Genomic DNA, 25,240 nt, shown 5'->3' on the forward strand with positions numbered 1-25,240 from the left:
CAGCTTGGGAGTTGCTTCATTTGTAGATGGGTTACAGTCATACTCACCTTCACAGACCAGTAACTTGTCGTTATAGAAGAATCCCACCGGACACTCACACCTGAAGCTGCCAACCATGTTGATGCACACTCCATTTTCACAGACCCCAGGGATCTCCCGGCATTCATCAATATCTAGAAACAGAGAAGCCCCTTGTGAGCGGCAGTGTGGTCCACGATCCTGTGCAGCCTGAGACAGGATTAGAAAGATAGGCACTCTTGTGTCTATATGGAGTCCATATCTTTTGGGTTGAGTGTTATTGCAAAACATCCAATTTGTAAGGTAGGGACCACTTTTGAATCTATGGAGCAACATATATGCCAGATGAGCAGGAGCTGATTGAAGACATAGTCTGCTCAGAGGAAGGCTGTCGTGATAGACTGTGTTTCTTAGGGCCAGAGGGTTGGGCTTGTTGGCTTCTCCTGGGTGGCCCCTCTACCTGCTTGTCAGAGTTCAACAGACCATGTCCATTGGGTAGGCATGCACAGTATGGGCTATATTCATGAGCGTCTAGTCCTGAGGCTTCTGTCTTTCTACAGAAGCACTTGTTTGCTTATAATCAGGAGGCTCTGCAGAATATTTTCTTGCCTGAGATGTAAGGGGACAGCTGCGGGTTAAGGTAGGGTTTATAAGAACAGCAGAAACTCCAGAAGAACACATCCTGAAACAACAACCTGTCTGTCCAAGGCCCATTTCCAAGAGTTTGATTTTGTTTGAAAGCAAACTGACCTCCTTAATGGAAAACACAGCTTAGTTTCTCCAAGGGAGATACAGGCTGTGAAACTGCCAGGGGGATCACGGGAGAGAAGGATCTCAAGGAAGGTGGGAAGGAGAGTAATGAGAGACAGACAGCAGGAAATCAGGAGTGAGCTGACTGGAGGGAGGACGGGAACCTGACAAAGGGGCAGCAGGGGTGGGGTGTAGAGGAGAGGAATGGGCAAGAATCACAACAATCTTGTGCATGGAAAATGTTATGATAAAGCCCAGGGTTTTACATGTTAATCTAAAAAAACAATTAAAAAATCTCTAAGGGTATAATTTCAAAACATCACTAATTTGAATACACGTAATTTTGATTTTTGGCATCAATGTTAAATAGCCATGTGAGTAATATCACAATTACATTTAATCTGCAAACGAAAATCAATTTAGAATTCACTGTTTTAGTATAGATTAAGCTATGAAATAGGGCCACACACATTTGTTAGTTCTAAATAGAAATGATTATTACCCAGCTTAGCAAAAAACAGACTGAGTCAAATCTCCAGTCATTGTTAGGCACAAAACAGCAAAGGGATGTTATTAAATGTTTTGATTTTATTTTCCTGTCTGGATTTTATTTCCACTTGGAGAAGTTTGTATTTTAGGGTAAGATTAATAAACATGCTATATGGTTTCAGATGAACAGGAATGGGCTCTGTATGCTAACAGTTCTAAGACCTTTCAGAGGAAGGCTATAAGCTCAAATAGAAGAAGGCTTTATTGTGTCATGGCAGAGTTTGGTAACACTAAGTACATTGCCAAACACCACGTTTCTAGTTGCCCAGAGCTAGGAGCCAAGAAAATTGTGAGTCAGGATTGGGTTCTGGTCCCAGTTCTGGTACTGATTAGCTAGGTGGCCTTGGGTGAGTCCCTTCCCTTTTCTGGGCCTCTGTCTCTTCCACTGGAAAGCAAGGAAGTTGGACAGGGTGGCTGGAGGTCTTCCCAGGTCTGCTAGTGGATGGCGCTAATGCCATTTCAAGTCTTTACTGATTGCCAACTGTGGGGGCCAGGACTTGCTGGGTTACATGCCTGGACTGCCCATGGAGACCCATTACCATTAGAGGCCACTTAACTCCCAATCACAGATTCTAGACAGATTAAAAGATGTTTGGGAAGGAGAAAAACAGAGCAGCTAAGGCCAGGTGTTCCATGCCAATGTCATTTAGCAGTTTTTCTTTCCAGACCATGAAGTTTCTTTGGATGTTGACTGGCCTGTGGAGCCATATGGATTTGGCACTGAGAAAGCCTGCTGATTGCTGGACCAGGCCCTTGTTTTCTTAAACAAGGTCACTGGAAAGGCTGATGTGGATTTCAGTTTTACTTACTAGGAATAAAACAAGGCAAAGGAAGCCATGGTGTCTGCTACCAGACACAGTCGCAGAGGCTTAGGGGGCATCTAAGGATGGCTATAAATCATACCACAAGGAGGATACTTTGAGACCACATCAGCTTCCACTGGCTTTGGTGGTATTTGCTTCTAAACCACAAGGGCACTGTCTATGCTGGCTAACCTCTGTGCAACGCTTGCTTCTCAATCCACAGCACTTCTGAGTCTAGTACAAGCTACTATCCCACTACAGGGTCTGCTTCAGCTCCCACATGAGACCTCATACTGAACAGACTTTTATATCCATGAAATTCTCTAAGCAAGGGACCCGAAGAGAGGCCGAGAGAGAGAGAGAGAGAGAGAGAGAGAGAGAGAGAGGATAAGGAAGGGTGCTTTATATAACTAACCTTCATAAAAGAACGGAAAAGTCTTATTACACTGAAAAGTCAGGTAATTAGAGTTATATCCAGCATCAGCTGGCCCTGTCCTCCCTCTGTGGACACCTAGGGCTGGATTCACTAAGCTCGATGGTTTCTTCTGAAAAGCTTCCCAGACCTCTTAGTCATGAGCAGTAAAGGCATCTGTTCTTTAGGTGGTGTTGCAAAGGGCTTCACACTATTTCAAATGAAGACTTACTAGCTGAAAACAGCGTGAGGCCTCATCTAACTTTCTTTCCTTCCCAGAAAAGAAAAAAAGCCAACCTAGGGAAACAATGGTGTATATGCACCCCACTTTTAACACAGAGGCAGAAGCAGAGGACGCCCTCCCCCCCCCCCCCCCCCCCGCCCTGCCCCAAACCATGCTCACAAGGATGCAGGCTACAACTCACCCACGGGTAAACCAGTGTAAATGTCAATCACAAAACCTGGCCTCTGGCTTCCACAGAGGGTAGCAAATTCATCTGCAAGAGTCAAACAAAGAAGGCACAGAGGTCAGGAATGAGCAAGAACTCACACACAGAGAAAAAAAACGATCAAAACATTTATGAAAATGCATCCATCAGAAAACACTACAGATGCAGCATTTCCTGTACCACAGGCACTGAAGGAAAAATGGCCTCCCAGCTGACAATGAGGGAGAGAAGGGTTTCCCTGTCTGCCATCCTGGTTGCTGTGTCTGGCTTTCATGTGGATTCTAAGCTTGCTCGCTCAGATCTTCCTACCACGTGGTGTGGCAAGTGATTTGGAACACAGAGCCTTCTCCCTGGCCCAAGACTAGATTTAAATTAAAAAAAAAAAGTTCATCTCTTTATCATATTAACTTCCCTGATGTTTCCAGTATTTTAATTATGTGGTGGGAACTCTCAAGTAATGTTAGCAATGTTTATACTTTTTGAGACATGTTGAATTTACTGGTCTGGTTACAAGTTTGGATATAAATTAGGAAATGTACTTTGTCACTTGGCTTTCCGGCAGGAAGGACCGAAGGCAACTGAAAGGGAAATGCTCACCTTGATCAGTCAAGTTTTCTCTCTGAAACTAAAGAACACACCTTTTCTCTCTTTACTGGGACTGATTTTTCCCTCTGGCAACTTCTAGCTGATTTATCTACTGTGGTAGGCAGGAAGGTAACTGTCACCTGTGCTTGGGATGGGACACTGTTCGCAGGGTTTATTCCAGGCTCTGCCGATGTTGTAGGAGCAACAGCACATCTTCTTGGTCATGTTGAACAGGAGTTCTCCATCACAAGTCTGGTTATCAGCGTAATAGTTTCTGTAGCATAGACTTCTTCTCATGTCTAGAACAAAGGAGAGCAAAAGACCTGGTGATCCCATGGGATCTCCACAGCCCAGCAGAGCACAGCAGGAGACTTAAAAGGCAAGGGTATGTGGTCATCTGGCGACAATAAGAGTAGAAAACTGTCATGCACCCAACTTCTCAGGCACCCATGTTGCTACAAGTGCCATACAAGCGAGGCACTTGGAGAAATGCTCTCCTGCTGGTCTGTGCCACAGAATGAGGTCATTATGAAGTGCAGAATTAGCAAACTTTATACGGCCCTCCACCCGCTTTCCTTGTAACAATCCTCCACTGCTATTTGGCAGGGAGTCTCTTATTTCCGATTCAGGATGTTTTAATGCTGTAGGTCAGTGCTGTAATATAATTGTATAAAGACACACCTATAAGTCAAGCGAAGGAAGTACTATTAAACTGTTTGGCATCTTCCAAGCTCACATTTTAAAGAAAACTCTCAACCACCCCTGCCACACACACAGCGGTGAAAATGCAGCTCCAATACAGCATGTTGGAGGCAGGGTGTGGCTCACTACAACAGTTCAAAGGAGGCAAGCACTCCAACTAGCAGAACAGCAAACACCAGTTGTTTGACTGGTCTTTGCAGGTGAGAGCCAAGCCCACATGCTTGAGATATATTTGGACTCACCCATACAATTATTTCCCCCGTTCACTTGCATGTAGTCTGGAGGACAGATGCAGGTGTAGTTGCCAACAGTGTTGTAACATGTCCCCGGACCACAGATTCCAGGAGTCTCACATTCATTCACATCTATAATCCAAGAAAGAATGTGTTACATGACCATGAAAACAGTGTTGTGGAATGGGTGAACAGTGTCAGTGTGAATGTTGACAGTAAGGATCAAAGCTTCTATCCAGAGGACCTAAAAGCCAAGTATGAACAGCAGGTCCTCAGCCTCTGGGCGCCTCTTCTCTGTGTCAAACTTTTGGTCAAGAAGGTTTACAAAGGAGCTCACGCCTTCTGATATGGATGCTCAATAAAACAGTCCTCAGTGTTCCCCAAAGCACTGAGAGATAGAAATGGGGTAAAATCATAGCTGTCAAATATACCTTAGAAAGATATGACATATTTCATGTGTTCAAAAATATAATCTAGACTGAAGCTATTAGCAACTGGCAACAAGGCAGATCACAGGAATATTTGCTAACTGTGAGTCTGAGGGTTAAATCTCATGTACCATGATGTTCAAATAATTCTTATGGAAGAGTTCTCTTCCCTAACTGGTCCTGTGAATCCTAGATGTAGATGGAGTCTCCTCATGCCCCAGCCCCCAGCACAGTCCTTGGGCTAATTGTTCTCAAACTGAAAAAATGGTCAAAATTCTCCATCTTTAAAAAGGCAAGTGAAGCCATTGGCTGTATCATAAAGACAAAGGGAGGCTCTAAAGATGTTCATCTGAACACACTGGTTCAGGTGACAAGTGGCTAAGGATAAGAGGAAAAGTTAGAACTACCCTGAACACAGGGTAGTCCAGTGAAAATGGATTTTGCTGTAGAACATGGTTTAGCTTGTTTGGCCTATGAAGCCATGCTGTTGAGCTCAGTGGGTGACTGTATCCTGGTTTGGGGGCTGCTCATTCCTCAGCATTTGAGGTAACATATCTTGCATGCAGCCTCTTACCATCACACACTCGTGTGTCTTCATTCAGGTAGTAACCAGTTGGACAGCGACACTGGAAGCTGCCAAAGGTGTTGATGCACTTCCCCCCTTGGCACAGCCCCGGGAGCTCCTGGCACTCATCGATGTCTGTAAGAATGGAAACAACACATACCTTCAGGACTTGAGTGAAACTGAGAGCATCCAAAAGGTGCTTGTGCTAAGGCAAAGGAGAAACCCTTACCTTCCAATATTACAGTGATGGGATTTGGACGAAAACCTTCTCCTCCAGGGCAAAGAATTTTATACTCAGCTATTGAAACAAGAAGTTCCATGTGAGTCCCTCTGAATCTAGAACTTCTAAAATAATATCTTCAGGAGAAATGCTGACACATAGGACTGAACATGTTAACCTTCCAGAGTCTTCAGCTCTTATTTACCCATTTAAAGCAAGCGAACATCTATCCCAGCATGCATGGACCATTCCCCAAACATAAGGCTTGGGAACCCACAGATACTCTGGGCATGTGATCTTCTGAGATATTTTATTCTCTATTATCTATCACTGCCTTTTAAGAAAGAGTTCCTCTCCATTTTTGTTTCCTGCCAACTTCACTCCATTTTGGTTGTATTTAGTATTCTTTCCTGGGTGTCCCCACCTCCCCTAATAATGACCATCAGCTTGTCTCTAAAAACCCTTTCCAGAGTGCAGGAGCTTCTTTGATCCTGTTTTCACCCTTCTGCCATTCTTGATGTCTATATAGCTCTCCTACTCCTCTGTGTCACACATACTAAAATTTTGATTCCCCCCAATCTAATTTTTTCCAGCATCTTATAACTTCTCCATCAAGCCATAGGATTTACATAGTTATTTCTTCCAGTGTCATGCCTCAGAATGGGAATAAAGTGACACAGCCCATAATATCATCCTGAAGAACATGACACTTGCTCTTTCATAATTATCCAAGTCATCCTGTGCCTGGCCCTTGCCCTGGCTTTATAAAACTATGTGGATTCAGATATGTTCAAATTTCCATTCTAATTTGAGCTGGTGACTTTTTGCTAATCATTATTATTCTACAAAGCTGAATTTCAAATTTCCAAATCCTAATCTGGGCTTGCCCTCTTGCTATCGATGGCACTGCTTTTCTCCTTGCTTTTCTTCTGCTTCTTCTTAGAGGATCTCCTTACTTATACCATGTTCTTCTTCAATGCATAGCTCAAAAGTTCACAAAGTGGTCAGCACCCACTTTTGAACCACTGTAACTAAACCCTCTCTCTCTGAAGAGGAAAGAGACAGTTGTGCCAGCCAGGTTGTGCTGGGTGAAATATTTTAAGACACTTGTCTGGCCAAGGTCACACAGCCACAACTCGAAGAGTCCCAGCTTGAACCTGGTGTGTGTTTTCTGTCAAACGTGACTTTGTGCCTCCTCTTCCTCCTGTGCGGTTGAGGTGAGGCCTATGCTGGATTAGAGCTCTTATATTTATGTCCCATCCTACCTAACAGATGTGCATTCCCAGAGGGCAGAACACCAGCTTCCTACTCTCAACCTATTTGATCAATATTTTGAGAAGTAAATAAATGACCATTCTTCAAGAAATGAACCAACATTCATCCCAATATGCCCTAAAAGCAGCAGGCTCTGACTTCGGCCAGATAGGCCACTCCTGGTTGAAATCAAAGTGTACAAGACAGAAGCTCTCCTTTAAAGGAGGTGTAATCTTTTCATCCTTCAAGTTGAATTCTGAAGCTTCCATTCACATATATTTGAAAACCTAGCCCTGGAAATATTAAAGTAATTCTAACTTCTTACTAGGACAGGAGACACTTCTTGCCCTATATAAGCTTTTAGGGCAAGCCAGCGAGTTTTTTGGATTGCCACATACTGGACTGATGGGACTAATCTGCTTTTTCTCTCCAAAGACATTCTAAGACTAGTGTCATAAGGACATTAGTGGCTTCTCCTTTATGGCTCTAGAGAGACCTGGCCTGAGACGGACAGTAGCTGCACATAGTAGGAGTTGTAGTTGTAGTAGTAACATGGAGGCTGTGCACTTACATGTGTTCACAGGAGGACACAGCTCACATGGGGTTCCCCAAGCTTTACCCAGCGAACAACAGCAGGAAGCTTTAGAAACACCAACTCCGATTTCATTGCTGCAGGCTGTATCTCCATTGTCTCCACGGGGCCGGATATCCAGATAGCAGTTTCCAGAGCGAGTATCTATCATATACAAATAAAAAAAGTGTCTGGAAAATTCTTCCTTTTAGAGGGATAAGAGGGGTTAAGAGTCAAACTCATTTCTAAAAGTATTTAAAAATTTTAATTTAAATTTTCCTAAGAAGCTGAAAGTGCCCAAGAATATATATCGGTCATTTTCCTTCAGAAAAGAAAGCTCAAAGCATACAATGTGTTGGAGCAATATTTACACTTTTATGCTATTACTTTTGAAAACATATGAAATGGAATATTCAGTGATGGTTTTAAAATAATAAACAGTAGGTGTCTGGGAAAAGTTTTAAGGACCTTACCGACACAGCCGACTCGTGTTGGATTCAGCTCAAAATCTGGAGGACAGTCACATGTGTAACTACCCGGAGTGTTGACACAGTTCCCACTGATGCAGGTGGTTGGATCCAGACACTCATTAACATCTATAGCCAAACAAATGGGCAGAGTTACCCATCATCCTGTGTGGACTGACATCACCAATGGGAGTAGCACCTAGTCCAGGGCTCCTGACAAGAACTAATCCATTCCTTGATTATGCCCTGTGATGCGACCTCCCACGTCTGAAAGGCACCTCCCCAGCAGGAAACTATGTCCCTGCTGTTGATCCAACCCCTACCCTCTGAACACATTTACCCTTTGAATTTGTCATCAGAATAGAATGTAACTTTGAAGCTAAGAAAAATATTCCAGTCCAGGTTAACTAATGGCAAGACATTGTTTTGATACTGGTCAACCAAAATTTCAGGTTTTATAAGAACAGCACATTTAATGTGTGTGGTGTATTATTTTTGTCAAATTAGAGCAAGGTGTCCCACAGAATGCTTGGGAGCAGGTGATCTCTGCTGTCTTTTCTGCACACACATGTTGGAGGCTTAGTGTGTTTCTTCAAGCTCATACAGAGTCCCTCCCTGCCCAGACGCTGTGCTGAACATCTACTTCCCCCTTGGCATCGATTCCAAAACTATGTACAACAGTCCAGAGATTTCGGACATGGATTTTTTTTGACAAATTCTAACCCTGTACAACCCTCTTCTCTATTTTTAATGCTTAAGAAATACCCCAAACTAGATAGATGGCGTTGGAGCAGACAGCCTGGGGAACCAGGATGCTTGTCCTGGGGTGCTTCCTGTGGCCTGAAAATGCTAATATCCTCCAGCGGGAGACCTACTTTCTCTGTATCTTGAGTAGGAGGGTGGCTTAAGAGAGAAACCTGCCACAACTGTCAGCCTTTTCTTGGTGCTAAAGAAAGCTATGTGGCAGTCTGGTAGGAGCAATAATTTTTCTAAAATTTTTTTCTTGTGTTTCCTGGGAGTCCTTTTCTCTACAAAAAAAAATGACTCATGTATTAAATGGAAGTAAGAAGGTGAGTCAGTGGGCAAAGTGTTTGCTAACACGAGAACAAAACTTGAAATCGTCTGCACCCATATAATCCTGAGGAGGAGGAAGAACAAACAGGAAGGTCTCAGAACTCGCGCCAGCCAGCCCAGACAATCGGTGAGTTCTAGGTTCAACGAGACACCAAGTGTCTGGCAGTAGAGGAAGACACTGGAAACCCGACTCTTGGCCTCCACATGCATTTGCACAGACACCTAACCATCTACATGTACCTCCCCCCCCACCACTGCCACCTGCAAAACACATGCATGGGCAGCCCCCATGGATCAGACGCTCTGATACTCAGGTCAGAACCCGAGCGTGGCTGGAAAGGTGTGGGTGCTGCATTGGAAGTGCAAGGCGCAAACGGGAGGTCCCAAGGCATGGCCTTTGAAAGGAGGCTCTGAGGATGTATTTAAGGAGGGAAGAAACTGGAAGGAAGCCAGATGGCCAGAGAGCCCCAGACACTTCTCTCTGCAGCCACAAGCTCAAGTCCAAACATACAGACATGTCCCCTGCCTTTGTATACTCACCCCTCATCAGTTCCAGGCCTGAGAAATGTACTGTTGACTCTTAATGCCTTACAAAGGGATGCTTCCTTTGTTTTCCTCTGTAGCTGTGTGATCCTGGTGATACCTGAGCAACAGCATCCCTGGGGATACCTGGGAGTCCATCTTAACATACGTGATACCTTACCTGTGCAGTTCCCACCACTTCGGTCCAGTTCGTAGCCAATCTCACACTCGCAACGGAAGAGGCCCGGGAGGTTGTGGCACGTTCCAAAGACACAGATGTTTGGAAGGGAGCACTCATCGATATCTTGGAGGAAGGTTTAAAAAAAGAGGTGGATTTTTCTTTTATAAAAAAAATTTCCACTGAATAGGCCACCCAATAAAGTAGGCAATGGATATTAGCATTAAGAAAATTCGGTCTGCCTGACATCATGTAGGCAATTTCCTAGACATTCAGGGGATTTGTCTTTACTAGTGACAGGCTTACTAGTGACAGGCTCTGTTTCCTGGGGTCCATCACATGCTAAGCCATAAGGCTGAACATTTTCTAGACAGCCACCAATCTTCTCTGTGGTATTTAATATAGGTCTACCTTACTGTTGTAATCAAGAGACAAAAAGAACAAGGTAGGTGTTGTTCTTATCTATATATTCTCCAGTTTTGGTGGAGAGCTAAAATGTTAAGATCTTTTGGGAGCAGGCTTAAAGTTCACTCTACTCTTCTGTCCTGGTTCTACATTGCGTGCTTACTGAGGTCCACAGGAGACCTCCATCCTGCAGATGCCTTTTCTAGGCCTCTCCCACTACTTCGGCAAAGTGTTCTGTTTGTGTGATGAATAGACACATTTTCAGACTGGAGACTGCTTTAACTAGGCGTGACCACTCTGTCAGTGATAATTTATATGAAGAACAAACAAACAAACAAAACCTTCCTGTGTGTTTTAAGACAAGCAACATTTGCCCCATGACGGTCACAGAACCTGCTTCCCCTAAGTTTAGGGGTACAGAAGCAAACACAGCATCAGGCTCATGAGCAATGCCTCAGCAGTTATGTATGTATCCGTGCTGCATTTTCAACATGAACAGGATAAACAACCCCAAGGGATCCATAAATGAGGAAGACACAGAAATGAGTATGTCCGGCACAGCTCAAGAGCGAGGCTGAGCTCATACCCACTTAATAAGGAACAGCTATTGGCTAATGCATGAATCGGGGGCCTTGCCTAAACTTCTGTCAGTCCTTATCATTTGTTTATTTCTCCTGAAATCATCTCAGCTCGCTGTAATCTCCAATTACTTTCAATGAAGACAATGTTCTCAGATTTGACAAGCGTGAGTAAAGAGAAGAATCTTTCTTTCCCTAACTGCATCCATCCTGAGTCAACAGGTTCCTAGGACTCTTCCTGTCTCACCAAAACTTCCCAGAAAGACAGAACTTGAAGCTGAGAAACCAAAGCAAGTGGCGCCATTCCAGGGAATTCTCCTCCAGGGACATGTCAAATCCCGCTCTGTGTCTACATGTGTGGGATATTTAGAGAATGTTCTGAGATATATTTAGGACATTACTCCACACACAGAGCAAATTCTCTGCTGTTATTATCTGGAATCCTTGACTTCTAGAAACCAAAGCCTGGCAGAGATGAACAGCCATGCTTCTGTTGTTATAGACAGCCCTCGAACAGAACACCAGGGGGTCTGTGCTTTGAGAGCTCGTCCTCCCGCCCCTCCAGAAGTAGGAGAAACCGAATTGCACTAGATGAACTATACATGGTCATTCTTGTCTCTTGGGTCCTATGGTGTTACACTGCAAATCACTCAGCCCAGATTTTCTCTGCATAAACCGAAGTGGTGTGCCTGAAGGTATCATAACCTTATGCTAGTTTCTTGTCTTGGTGTGACAAAAATACCCCCCAAAGTGGCAAAGTCAAGAGCGTTTATTTTAGATCATGCATGTTCATGGCAGAAAGCCCTGCCGGGCTGCGGCGGGAACATGAGGCAGCTTCATGTTATGTCCACAGTCGGGAAGCCGAGAGCAGTGAATGCTAATGTTCAGTTTGATTTCTCTTATTTTATCTAATCCAGGACCCCAGCATATGATATGGTGCTATGCAGAGTTAGGGTGACTCTCAGTTCAGTTAAACTAATCTAGATACTCCCTCACAGGCACTCCTGGAGGCTTGACTCTTGGTGTTTCTAGATCCTCTGTAGTGGACAATACCATCATACCTCTCTGCCAACTAAACTGACCAGCTTAAATGTAAAGACAAGGTACTACATTTCAGGTTTAAAATGGAAAAAAGGCAGAGATGTGTGAACAACCAAGTCGCACAGCTTCCCCATGCTTACCTTCACAGGCCTTCCCGTCAGCACTGGGCACGAAGCCCATGTCACATTCACAACGGTACCCGCCAGGGGCGTTGAGGCACTGGCCATTGCCGCAGAGGTTCAGGTTCTCAGAGCACTCGTCGAGGTCTGCAGACAGAAACACAGGCTATGCTTTTGCAGTCAAGCGATTTCCAATGCCTCAGGTGCTGTAATGTTCTCTAACTGCCAAGTTCCAACTGCACTTCATCATAATTCCTGCTTGATAAATTTAAACCCACTGGTTTTCTTTTTTGAATGCCAATATTGAACATGCAGCAGTATTGGGTAGAGACTCTGAATGCTACATAATTTCTTTTGCTGCAATGTGAATATTAAGTCAAACTCATTATTCAGACAGATCTTTCCACCCCACCGAGGGGACATATTGGAGACCCGAAAGAACATGTCACAGTGCACACTCATATCTCAGGCTTCAGCTCAGCTCAAAGGGACAACAGAGGAAATGGAGCACTAAGTTCACAAGCATTAAATTCCAAGAATATCAAGCATTGATGCCTAATGAGTGTAATTTAAATATTTTTCTAAGATTATAAGACAAAACATCCCTGGATTGGACAGAGATGATTTGAGTGACGATAAAACTTTCAGTGAATTTCAGTAAGCTACTCAGTTGTCCTCGGCTTGTTTTGTACCTACTTGACATCTTACTATTAATTTCGTAATTCCAGACAGAATTAGTGCTTGTTGATTTATTGAATTAATTTAGGTTGATGTTCCAAGTCACATGGGTGACTTAAAAGTATGGGTGACATAGTCATACTACTTTAAGGCCAATGTCCTTGACACAAGAAGTACTGTCTTTGTGGACATGCACATGCACAATGCAATCACATAGTCATGCAATCATGCACTTTTAAATTCACATTGCAAGTTTATACTAATTCTGGGACGTTTAATTAGAGGTAAGGGGAAAGATGATTTTCTGAGTCTATCATAAAGTGAGAGACAGCCTTACAGAGCAGTTCTGAACTGTTGCTATGGCCATACAGTGATGCTAATGATGTGGTGAGAGCCTGTATTGTTTCCTTATACAGATCACCGCATTGCTGCCCTCATGTATCTGCCTCGAGCAAGCTTCTCCTTGGGTTTGATAGAGATGGCAAGGCACCAGTGAGAAACAGGTATGAACACACAAAGGAGAACACATATAAAAGGTGGTATAATCTGCTTTAGAAGTGATGCCATTATATGAATTGAGATATGTGCACACAAATGTATATGTGTAGATGTGTGTATGTACATGTGTGTGTATGTATGTGTGTGTATGTGCACACACACACTGTGCTAGCTTTTGAGGTCTCCTTGGTAACTTGCCGCCTATGTTTCATTCCATGGGGATCTAAATTCAGATAAGTAATATTTTCTGTTACTTGAGCATCATGCCCCAGTCTTCAAGAATTGTTGGTCTGATATGGGATATTGTGCATTTCCAACAAGAGTTACATAGTTGTTTCCAAAGTGCGTACCTGTACAGGTGAAGCCATCCCCTGTATAGCCATCCTTACAGAGACAGCGATATGACCCCATGGTGTTTTTACAGTCCGCGTGTTGGCTGCACATGTGGGTTCCATTAGAGCATTCATCCAGATCTTAAAGAACAAAGTTTACATCGTTATCAATATCATGACATTTACACTGAGTAATATAAACGTTACATCTTACTTTCCGATCCATGTAGTTCATGAATATAGCGAGCGCTCTGTTTCCAGTTTACCTGTGCACTTAATGCCATCTCCAATCCAGCCAGGACTGCAGCTGCACTTGAAGCTCCCCGCTGTATTTGTGCATACAGCATGTCTGCCGCAGTTGTGTGCTCCAATCTCACATTCATTGATATCTGAAAAATAACCAAGGCTTTAGGAAAAAGTTCTGCACAAAAGCTTTTGGGGGCTTTTTTGTGACTTAGCAATATTCAAAAGTGGATTCTCTCTCATCTTCATCATAGCATAATGCAGACAACTTAGTACCCACACAGATGCTGAGCTCTCTACTGAACAGCTTTGCCTTTTAATTTACAAAGGCAAAATAACATGGCCATTGCATTTGCCGTTAGTAGTGACCATCCTTCTCTGTATTTCTAATGTGAGCACCCAGTTACATCTCAGAAAAGTGACCCTCTTTTCAACTGACAAAGTGAGTCGCCCAACACCCTTCTGGTTAGTATTCATGGTCATGATTTTATTGGTAATATGTCTTATTAAGACAACTATAGGTAATACACATTTATCACATCTTTATAGACAAATGAGTATGTTGACATATCCGAAAACTCTGGAATGATATATTTTTATTCTTAAATTTAAAGTATTTTTGTTTCATCATTCTTTACTTTTATAAGGTTCTTATTTAGGTATTATCTCGTCAATCATATGCAGAAAATGCTGCTTAAAGCACTGTCAGTCACTCCCCTCTAGCTTCCTGAGAGTCCGCAGCACACTGCGGTCTTGCATATTTCATGTAAAACTCAGGTCAACCTAGAAAGAACGTTCATCAGAATTAAGAAATACCAGATTAGGTCAAGTTAGTAAAAGGTCAAAAACAATCTCAAAATTCTTCATTCTCTGAAACTTCATTTCAAATTTACCCAACATAGACTACATAAAAATGTTATGGTGACTTTTTGGTTTCCTCAAACTAACTCAATGTGTAAGAGGTTATCTTCATAATTAACTCTGCTATTTACTAGAAACAAATATGTATGGGTATGACACTATGATTTTTAAGCATATACTAATATTCCACATAGAACTTGGGTCAAGAAGACTAAGACAGGCATAGGAAATGTTGCAAGAATTTTCAGGGATCACTCAAGAGAAGACTTAAAAAAGAAACCAGGTGTTGCTCACTTGTGAAGTTTAGTGAGATGACTTGTAAGTGTAAAGAAACAAGCGGCTTCCAAATGTTCCATCTTAAGCCTAGAGCAGTCTTAGGGGCAAGCACAAAACACAACGATGACAGGTTTCTCTTATCCAGTTCTTTTGTGATGCCACTGACAATCGTGACATGAAAATACATAGGAAAGAATTATTTTTAAGGATCATAGCAGGTTGTTTAGGTAAATTGTTCTGTTTTAATTTCCTTCTTTTGTTTTTCATAATATTTGGCAAATAATTTTTGGTGGAAAGAAGGAGCTACTCCAGCTACTCCAGAGCTGCTTGGCCCTGAGCGTGGAATGTCCCACCCAGGCTGCCGTGCGGAAGCCCTGGCTCCCCAGCTGTGCGCTGTTTGGGAAGGTTGAAAGGCTTTGGTACCATGGCATAGGTAGCAGGTGTGAGCACTCAAGCCAGGCTTGAGGATGACACCTGCTTCCTGGCCACTGAAGACATGACATCCTACAAACCACTGCCACAGGTAGGGCTGCTCGGCCGTTGTCCCTCCCCATTATGATAGAATGTCCCTTGAAGTCACAAGGCAAAACAAATCCTCTTCCTCCTGAGTTGTTTCTATCAGGTGTTCCATCCCCACAAGAAAAGTAATGGATACAGAACTAAGACAGACTTTAAGTGGAAAGAATCAGAAATCCGTCTTGGGATTTTTAAATTTTCAGAGAAGGCAGACAGATTAGACCCCATAGCAAGCAAGAGGCAAAGCTAGGTTTACCCTGGACTTGATTTCCATGGCTACTGACACCTCCCTTGGGACACGGATGTGTAACTAAGATCATTAGTTTATTAGCTTCAGTTTTATTTTGAACTTTATTTTAAAGACTTAAATGTTGATGAGACTCAGAGAAGCATCCACAAACCTCTTTTCCTAAGTATAATTTCATAGTGAATCAGAGGCTATTAATCTGCAATACTGTCCTTTCTAATCTTCTCTTCCTCTTAGCACATATTCACTGTATAAAAATGGATATGGCCATAGCTTAGAACATGTAAATCATGTCCTTGGATTATGTTCAACCCCTAATTATCTCCTTTGTCTAGTTGTATAATGGTCAAAGTTAATACTATTTTCATATGCTTTTCTCTTTTCCCTTAATCTTGCATTTTTAAAAAAGGGCACTTCTTTTGATAGAGGAATCTCCTTTAATCACTATTACTAAAATTTAATATAAAATTATAATCTAAGAAAATATTTTTAAATTTTGCCATGCTTTCAAGGTGAAAGAAATTCTATTTTCAAGAAGCTGTGTGTTGTGAGCTTTGGGATACCTGGAAACAGTGATTCAAGGGTCATATTCAAGTCTCATGTTGTGGATATGACACATGATATTAACTAGCTTATGTTTTTAGTGTGTAAGAAGTAGACGAAAAAGAGAGCAGGTCATATGGTGCAAACACATTCTTGAGTTAACAGAGTCAGCGTGAGTATGGATGTACACATGCATGTGCATGCACATACAGACACACAGACACACACAGACACACACACACATACACTCAGACACACACCGACTCTTACTAATTAACTGGTTCCATGGCAGACTTGGGCAAGTGGAGGGGAAACAGCCATAAGGAAAACAAGCAAACAAAAGCACCGCACTGAACCGCTCTTCAATAGCATGGAGGAATCGGCCCAAGTCTGCCAAGAATGTCTCTTTCTGGACAAATGTTCTCTTTTCTCCACAAGTTTGCTCCAGACAGAAAACTAATTTTTCAGAATAAGTGGAAGCCAAGCAAAGCAAAGAAATTCAGATTCAGGCTCACATTGCAACCTCCTTAACCCCGTGGGTCCTTGTCACAAAGGCTGACACTGCAACATCCTTAACCCTATGGGTCCTTGTCACAAAGGCTCACACAGGTCCTCCGGACAGAGCCCCCCTGAAGGGTAAGGGTGAGCGGCCTACAGACTCCATGGCGGGACTTTGCCTATGCCCACACATCTGTCACACAGGCACGAGATGCATTTAGAACCTCCATAGCCTCCACATCCACCATACAGAGAGCATGCTACCTACAAACGCCTGTCTTTCTGCCCCCAGAGAGCATCCGTCCCGTGGATCCTGAGCCCGTGGTGCTGGCACATAGGGAATCTCTAGAATTAGGGGCCGAGGAAGAGGGCATGACAGCTTAAATGCAAGTGCTACTTGGATTTCTTAATTTAGGTCAAAATTTGAGCCAAGACTATTAACCGGAGAGAACACCCATGGAGTTTCCACAGGCTGACAGCCAGCGGAGGAAATTTAGTGGTGATAAGAAAAGCAGGAGGAACTGACGGGCTGTGGTGCGGAAGAGTAGAACTCTGAGGCCCGCCAGAAACAGTTCTCATGTGAAAGGAAATCTTGCTGTTTCAACAATTCTGATTTTATCCACTGGTTAAGTGAGCATACGATGCCAGGTAGGTTCTAAAAATTAGCTCGTGAAAGTGAAGACCCACTTGGGTGGCACCCTGAAATGACTTTATCTTCTTCCCGTTACAGACTTAGAATGAGCAGCAGAGGTCACAGGAAAGCTGTGACCCCACCCACTTAAGCCAAAGACAGAGGATCTGCCTCCTAGGTCCAAGCAAACACACATTCTCTCTCCATTAAATCAACCATTCCCTTCAGCAGTGTGCACAATTTGGACAAAGCTTGAGAAGAAAAAAATGAACTGCTTAGCATCTGTGTGGGCCGGGAATGTGAGTCAGTGGGTGGATTCTTAACACTGCTGATGTGATTGGGAGAAGAAAACATGTTTATTTGTTAAAATGGAAACAATCAGTAATGACAAGGGAGCTGAAATATTTAGACGGAGCTGTAACGGAGCCCAGAGGGTGATTTTAGTTCTCATGAAACAAAGTCACTCCTTAGGAAACAGCATATGTGTTCTTAATAATTGCTTCCCAGGGTACTCATTTTAAAAATCTATCCAAATAAGCAGGGTGTGTGCATGTATGTGGTATGTGTGTATGTATGTATGCATGCATGGGAGTATGTATGTGTGTCTGTGTGTGTGTATGTGGTGTGTGTATGTGTGTGAATGTGTAGTGTGTATGTGTGTGTGCATGTATGCAAAGTATGTGCATGTATGAGTGTGTGAGCATATGAGTGTGTGTGTGAAGGTGTGTGTACTATGATGCAGTTGCAACATTGTTTTTTGCTGTTATTTGTGGTGTATCTTGATTATCCAATTAGGCAAGTTAACTATATCAGTTTACACTAGTTGTCTGGGACATTATAAACACTTGTCCTTAGCGGGACCATCACCAAGGTGACCTGACAGTGCTCGAAGCTATGAGTAATACCAACTTGAAACCAGCCTGAAAGAGACCTAGTTATGGGGAACTAAAAAGACATTTTGGCTGATTTTTAAAAATGTGTTTTCAAGTGTGTGAGGCTTGCCAGTTCCTGTCTGTGGAAGTCATTTCCGGTCCAGTGTGATACCTTTGGCTGCTACTAACAGGATTTTTCCCAGGGGATCTTCTCATCCTAATGCAGCCCCTCCTCTCGAGGGGGTTGTCTGGTTAAAGTCAGATGACTCTGATTTGTTCATGATCACAGACCATGGGAGGGAACCCAGAACAAAATCGAGGAGACTTCTCTTTCAGACATGAATATCATAAACTATTCTACTGTGATATTGGTCACAAAATTCAGGGCCTATTCCAACAGTACTTGATGGATATTGTCAGACTGAAAAGCCATTTTAGATTGCAGTTGAAAAAATAGGGAGGTGTTGGCCCTTCTGAAAAGAAAACACAACAACAAAAACCCCGGTGTTTCTCTGGGTACACTTGTGTTCACTGTGCTCACTGAAAGGTGACTTCTGTGCTGTGACACTGGCCCTGACTCATCCAGGCCACGGTGAGTTTGTCCTGTCCCCCCAGTCTTTGCAATTCTGCAGATTCAATTATAAAAAAAAAAAAACTTCCCTTTAAAAATGGGTTTTCATGCACATGTGGCAAACAGTTATCTAGAGGTCTCAGCAGACTTCACGTTGCCTCTAGGCATGTTATCTGAAATAGCAGTAAGCGCCCAAACATCATATCTCTTTTCCTGTAATAATACAACTATAGCAGGGACAGGACCTGTCATCATGGTGAAAGACCTAAAATAACCATCCTCTGCATGTTCACCCGTTCAATGGACTTTGGAAAATGGAGCTCTACAGACTCTTTCCCTGCAGCCAATGAAGGCTCTCCCACTCTGTTTCTTCATGATCACCAAGGTCCTCTGTGTGAACTTCAGTGAGTGTCGTTGTTTTCCTTGTATCATTACAATGCAGCAGAGTTAGTCTACCTGCCTCTTCATGTTGCCAGACCACAATCCCTTAGCAGGCCTTATACTGACACTGGAAGCTGATAATAAATATTGAACCTGAGACTCATTTGTACCTTAGCATCTAGGTGGATGAGCTCCCATTTACCAGAAGGGACCCCTAGCCAGGATTTCTGTGATAAGCAACAAGGGAGAATAAAATAATTTCAATATTATGCCTCTTTCAATGGCTTGGGCAATAACATTACTGCCATGTTAAGTCTGACAATTAACACAGTTGCTTTATAACTGATATATATATATGTATACATATACATATATATATGTGCCTTCTTGAAATACACTTATACAATTAAGAGGAGCATCCATACATTATCAAACTGCCAATATGATAATTTTAATGTTTGTCACAGGAACTTGCCAAGCAGCTTTTAGAATTCAAGCCTAGCCCATTACTTGTTAAATGTTTTTAAAGTTACCTAATTCAAGGTCACCATGATGTTTTAAATTATGTTATATGCCACAATCTGTATCTATAATATAAGTTGTTATAGTAAAATGTTACTGTCTTCCATTACATGTACTTAATTTCATTATTTCATGTTTGAAGACAACATCTAAATACTTATAAAAAAAATGTCATGGCACAGAGTGGCTTCTTCCATTTTGGTATTTAATATGATAGTCTGAAAATATTGCATAAGGGTTTCTTAAGTGCTATTGCTAACAAGCAAGACAACTGTGAATAGTTCAATTCCTGTATGGAACTAGCTAAGTCACATGGATAAAGACTTGTTTAGGCTAAAACTTTAGTGTATGCAAAGAACTCTAACTTGAGGAGTGGTAAGACAGGCAAAATCCAGGGTGTTTACTTTGAAAAGCAATCTCAGTTGCAAAATGAAGTGTTGGCAAAAAGAGGTTGCTCTGACAAAGGGTTATGAATCTTCAGGAACCAGCAAGGTCACTAATGTGATCTGAAAGCATGATTCCTAACCTATGAAGAATACACCATTCCTCGTGTTAACTTACCCAACATGGCACATAGTTATTTTCTCAGCTAGAAGGACAGGCTTCATTTAGGTTGGTTCTAATAAAGCACAGAAAGTTTCAAAGGCATAGAAGCTAAATTGTGAGGATATGGCACATGAAATAGCTACAATACAGTTAAAAACCTAAGTTTAAAAACTTGTTAAATTACAATTATTAGGGCGGGTTCTTAGCTACTTGGCATGTTTCCGATCACAATGAAAGAGAAAATGTACCTGTGCAGCCCGTTTTCCCCTTCTTCCCTGAATAGCCCATATCACAGTGGCAGATGAATGAGCCTTTAGTGTTTTCACAGGTCCCACTGAGGCAGATGTTCGGATTCAGGTCACATTCATTGACATCTGTAAGATATAGATACAATTCACATGTCCAAGTTTCTGCTGTAATGGATACTTTCTCCCTGAGATAAAAGAACTATGATAAAAACTAAGAAAAGGTGAGACACTCTTGCTAAATAATAATCTTGGAAAGGAGACATTATAAAATATTATATTTAGATGCTTTCTCTCATAAAAAAAAATATATATATATATAAGGGACTCCATTCATACCAGCATGTCTTCAGGTCGACTAATCGTGTAAGGTGCCTGTTACTTGGGTGGTGAGTAAACCCACTAACTCTTGCTTGTTTGTGTGATGGTTTTTCTAGGAGACACCATTCTCTGTGATAAGATGTCTGTCTGTGTGGTGCCTCCAATTAACAGGAAGGGAAGGATCGGTGGTTAAGAGCATTGGGGGTTCTTTCAGAGGATCATGGGTTGACTCCCAGAACATGCATGGCCATTCACAACTGTCTGTAACTTCAGTTCTAAGTGGTTTGATGTCCCTTTCTGGCCCCCACTGGCACCAGACATGCATGTGGTGCACAGGCATAGATTCAGGCAAAACACCCACTCACATAATAGATGTGCTCAGAACCCACCCTAGGTTCCTACTTCTGGCCAAGAGGGAATGAACGACCCTCTTGGAATTAAGAGGTGAAAGTGAGAAACAGCCAGAGAAACTTTTTCCGGGCCCTGGACACAAGGCAACAAAAATACAGTGATTCCTAAGACAAAGAAAATAAATTGGGCTCGACATTATTCTCAGATTACTGAAGAGCAAACTCTAAGCCCAGGAAGAAGTCACCATGAAGAACTAGGTGACATCACTGGCCTGGGCAAGTCAAGAGAGGAAGGATTCTGCAGATATTCAAAGCAGTGGTGAGCTTACTTATGTGCAGAAACAAACTATCCAGGCCTGGGAAAGCGCTGTCCAGTGCAGCACTGCCCCACATTCACAGAAGACTAACAAAGGCACCCTTTCCCCACAGCTAAACTAGAAAGCCTTATACTTCACAGGGAATGGAGCAGGGCTCCAGAAGGGTCTTGCCTCAATAATGCAGCAAAAACAGTTCTTAGCTAACTGCTGCTTAAAAGTACAACTTGTAAAAAGGATCAGCCTGGTTCCAGATGACCAAACCACATCATCAAAATTCAACAATACTTCTAGAACACAGAGATAGCCAGCGTTTATCAGGGTGAACTCTAAAACAGTCAGCCTACAATAAAAATGTTATCAGGCAGGAGAGGAAGCAGGGAATATCACTTTCTCAGTATTGTGACTGAGCAGTTGGACAATGCCGCCTTCTTTCTTACCCACACAAGTCTTCATGTCTTCAGACGCCATGAACCCGTCATAGCACAGGCACCTGTACTCTCCAGGTATGTTTGTGCACTGGCCACCATCACAGATATTGGGGTTATCTTCACACTCATCAATGTCTGAAAAGAAGAAAATCAACAGATGTACATTATATAGATACTGATATTGGATCCATTATTCATTAAGGAAGAATGAACTGACCCAATGTAATACAATTCAGCTCACTTGTATAACACGAGCATCTCCTAACCCCAAATCCAAATGAAGCTTTGTATAGATTACCCTATCAGGTTAGCATAGGGACAGAGGAGGCAGCCAATCTCAAAATTCTCAGTGTGTGGTCCAAGGACACAACACTGGTCTGAAAGACTATTGGTATGAATTCAAACATATGAATTCACAATTCAAAATGATTATGAATCACATTTTATCATTGTCCAGTTATAAATGGCTACTCTCAACCATTATTTGGGTAGTCAAATTACACAGAGGTAGGGTGTGTGTGTGTGTGTGTGTGTGTGTGTGTGTGTGTATGTGTCTTGGGTGGGGGGGGGGATTAAAGGCCAAATAAGATCAATGTGTTTCCTAGGTTCAAATTCTTTTCACAACCAGAGCCAAAATCAAAGTCTTAGTCATGCATTCTACTTTTTACCTCTTGTTGGCTGCCTGACTCATCCAACATAAGGTAGTCAGATAGGAGTATAATTAGGAAAGTGGATCTCAAACTTCAGCATCTATCCAAACACATGGATCACCAAGATGACCCAGTACTTTTCAACTCAGTATCCTGGATAGAGGCTGAGGTTTTGCAAGTTCACAAATCCTCAGGTCATGGGGCTGCTGCAGAAAACACACTCAGAATGGCACCAAATTAGGTTCATGATGTAACTCTCCAAAATTCTGTTTAACCAAGAAAATGCTTTCTAGTCCAATTATTACACAAGTGCTATACTAAACTTTATTCCTCTTTCCCACCATCTTAACTACATTTTGTAAATGAACATCTGGTGCTAAATGTCTTGCTTGAAGACACACAGTTAAAATATGCAATAGACAAGGACTTAAGCCCAAGGCCTCTGAGCACTCTCCTTGGGGAACTGTCACTGGAAGAGAGGCACGCAGAGGGTCAAGCTGCTCACCTGTGCACGATCGCTGGTCTGGCATCAGCGCGAAGCCGGGCTGACAGCTGCATTCGTAGCTCCCGTCCGAGTTCGTGCAGAAGGTCTCACAGCCACCGTTCATTATGCTGCATTCATCAATGTCTACGAAAGCGAGAACAATGGTAAAATTTGTCCTCTTCCAAACTGTTGTTGACATTTAATTAGCGCCACACAAGCATTAATGGGTGGTGCTTTGAGGAGGTTATTAAGCTATGAGGACCACACCTTGATGGGTAACACTAGTGACACTGTAAGCGGGTGAATTTGGCCATTCTTTCTTTCTGTCTTGCTTCCTGCATATTTTGGTGCAGCAAAAAGGCCCATTCCCAATGCCAGCACTTTGCCATTGCTTCCCAGCCTCCAGAGCTGTGAGGCAACGAATTTCTATCATTATAAATTAGCCAGTGTCGGGTGTTCCAGTATAGCACATAAAAACTGACAGAGACACCTTATTTTGTGTTTACACTTGGGGCAATCTTCTTGGTCATTGAGTCAATTATAAACATGAATTAAGGCTTGATGGGTTGAGGTTCTGCTCCTTTGTAAGAACCTGAATTGAAGTTTTGAGTTGACCTTGGCTAGATTTCAAAAGAATTTGGGCTGATTTATGGTTGTGGGTGGAAACCGTCTAACACTTGGCTGTTCCACATGGTGTACACCCCAAGTCAGGCCCAAACTGGCAGCATTTACACAATCTCACTTGGACTTTGGGCATGATAAAGCCACAGGGCCTCCTGTGTCACTCTTCAGGGGAGAAACTAAACCTACAGAGGACCAACCACAAAGCAAAATTCTTGTCCTGCAAAAACCCATACTTAGGGAATGCCAAACGTGGCCTCTATTTCAGGGTAAGATAGGAACATTCTGTGTTCTCTTGTCAATGATCACTCTTTGAAATTTTTAAATAATCTCTACTAAGCCAGGCAGAGACCTCACCTCATGACTTCCTGCATTTTCCACGGCACTTGCTACACTTAGTTCATCCCAGGGTTAATCATCACTGACTGCTTTGCTTTGGCATGCATATGTTATGTTCATTCTCAAAGAGCATACATCAGATTATGAATCTTTCATTCATCTGCTTCTTTGAAGAGGGAAGTGAGGTGCAAATATTGTGGACTGCTAGGAGAATCATACTCACAAGAAAGATTAAGCAAAGGTATCTAGCAATGAAGATGGAACTCAGAATGCATTGCTTTTACAAAGAGATGAAATAAAATGTACAGTGAAATAAAAAGAAGGTCGGAACTTACCAACACAGAAAAGCCTATCATGAGTGGGGTGATAACCCGGGTTGCAGGCACACTGGTACTTCCCTATGAGGTTCACACAACGCCCATTGGGACAGAGGTTTGCGCTCAGTTCACACTCGTTGATGTCTGTTTAGAAACAAAGAACATCAGAGAGATATAAGTGTCTGAATCAAACAACTGACCTCACACAAGTGTTCTAAAAGAGCCTCTTACCAATGCACGCAGAGATGTTTGGAGACAGTTGGTGACCAGGAGGACATTCACAGCGATAACTTCCCTCTGTGTTGTGGCAGATGCCTCCTCGGCATAGGAGAGGATCTCTCTGACATTCATCAATATCTGTAAAACAGAAATACCCCATGTTGAAGATGTCGGTACCCTGATCTTCTTTACCAGGCCGTCCCCCTTTCCAACTTCCAGTTGCTGGGAACCCTGGCTACTGATGACTTATCAGTTCCCTTCTGGGAGAACAGCTGTCCATCTCACTTAGAGGAGCTTGGGAAGTGAGAGGCCACAACACTTTCCTACATTAGAAGCAATCCACAATGAATCCTGATCGACTGGCTTGGAAATCAAAAACCCTGATCTTGTCTCCACAAAGGACAACTCCTGGTGCCCTTCTCACCTCCAGGGCCCCCTGTAGGATCTGAGCATGGTGGCAGTACAGCCAGACTCTGTACTATCCTGTATGGCATTCTGAGGTGTTAATCCCTCAAAACATTTCTTCAAAACCCATAGCAAATCAAAGTACAAACAAATCAAAATCCAAACAAATAAACCTAAATCCACCGCTCCTGTGCAGGAATCTCTTCTCAGACTGTTCACAGGGAACCCAACCTAAGGTAGCTTAGTCAACACTGTCTTCTAGAACTGGCATGCAGACACCCCATCATGCAGACACCCCAAGATGGGGCTCCTGCTATGACTTAAGTCTGAATTGTTTCCAATTCAACTGTGTCAGGTGTTGAAAGTTGAAATCTTTCAGGGTCTCACAGCTTGCCGATGGAGTCAC

General features: G+C 42.7%; 1 protein-coding gene across 1 annotated transcript in view; it reads right to left on the reverse strand.

Moving 5' to 3' along the window:
• Fbn1 (fibrillin 1) overlaps nt 1–25,240 on the reverse strand; it is a 198,915-nt gene that overhangs the window by 36,863 nt on the left and 136,812 nt on the right. The window contains exons 28-44 of the mRNA XM_052183469.1: nt 24,442–24,567; nt 24,229–24,354; nt 22,955–23,077; nt 21,809–21,934; nt 20,387–20,512; nt 13,698–13,820; nt 13,450–13,572; nt 11,945–12,070; nt 9,784–9,906; nt 8,013–8,135; nt 7,540–7,704; nt 5,724–5,792; nt 5,504–5,629; nt 4,511–4,633; nt 3,707–3,865; nt 2,958–3,029; nt 48–173 (exon numbers count right to left, since the gene is read on the reverse strand). Of these exons, the coding sequence (XP_052039429.1) occupies nt 48–173; nt 2,958–3,029; nt 3,707–3,865; nt 4,511–4,633; nt 5,504–5,629; nt 5,724–5,792; nt 7,540–7,704; nt 8,013–8,135; nt 9,784–9,906; nt 11,945–12,070; nt 13,450–13,572; nt 13,698–13,820; nt 20,387–20,512; nt 21,809–21,934; nt 22,955–23,077; nt 24,229–24,354; nt 24,442–24,567 (2,085 nt within the window). The remainder of the gene's footprint in view (nt 1–47; nt 174–2,957; nt 3,030–3,706; nt 3,866–4,510; nt 4,634–5,503; nt 5,630–5,723; nt 5,793–7,539; nt 7,705–8,012; nt 8,136–9,783; nt 9,907–11,944; nt 12,071–13,449; nt 13,573–13,697; nt 13,821–20,386; nt 20,513–21,808; nt 21,935–22,954; nt 23,078–24,228; nt 24,355–24,441; nt 24,568–25,240) is intronic.

The sequence above is a fragment of the Apodemus sylvaticus genome, chromosome 5 (assembly GCF_947179515.1).
Source record: "Apodemus sylvaticus chromosome 5, mApoSyl1.1, whole genome shotgun sequence".
Taxonomy (NCBI): Eukaryota; Metazoa; Chordata; class Mammalia; order Rodentia; family Muridae; genus Apodemus; species Apodemus sylvaticus.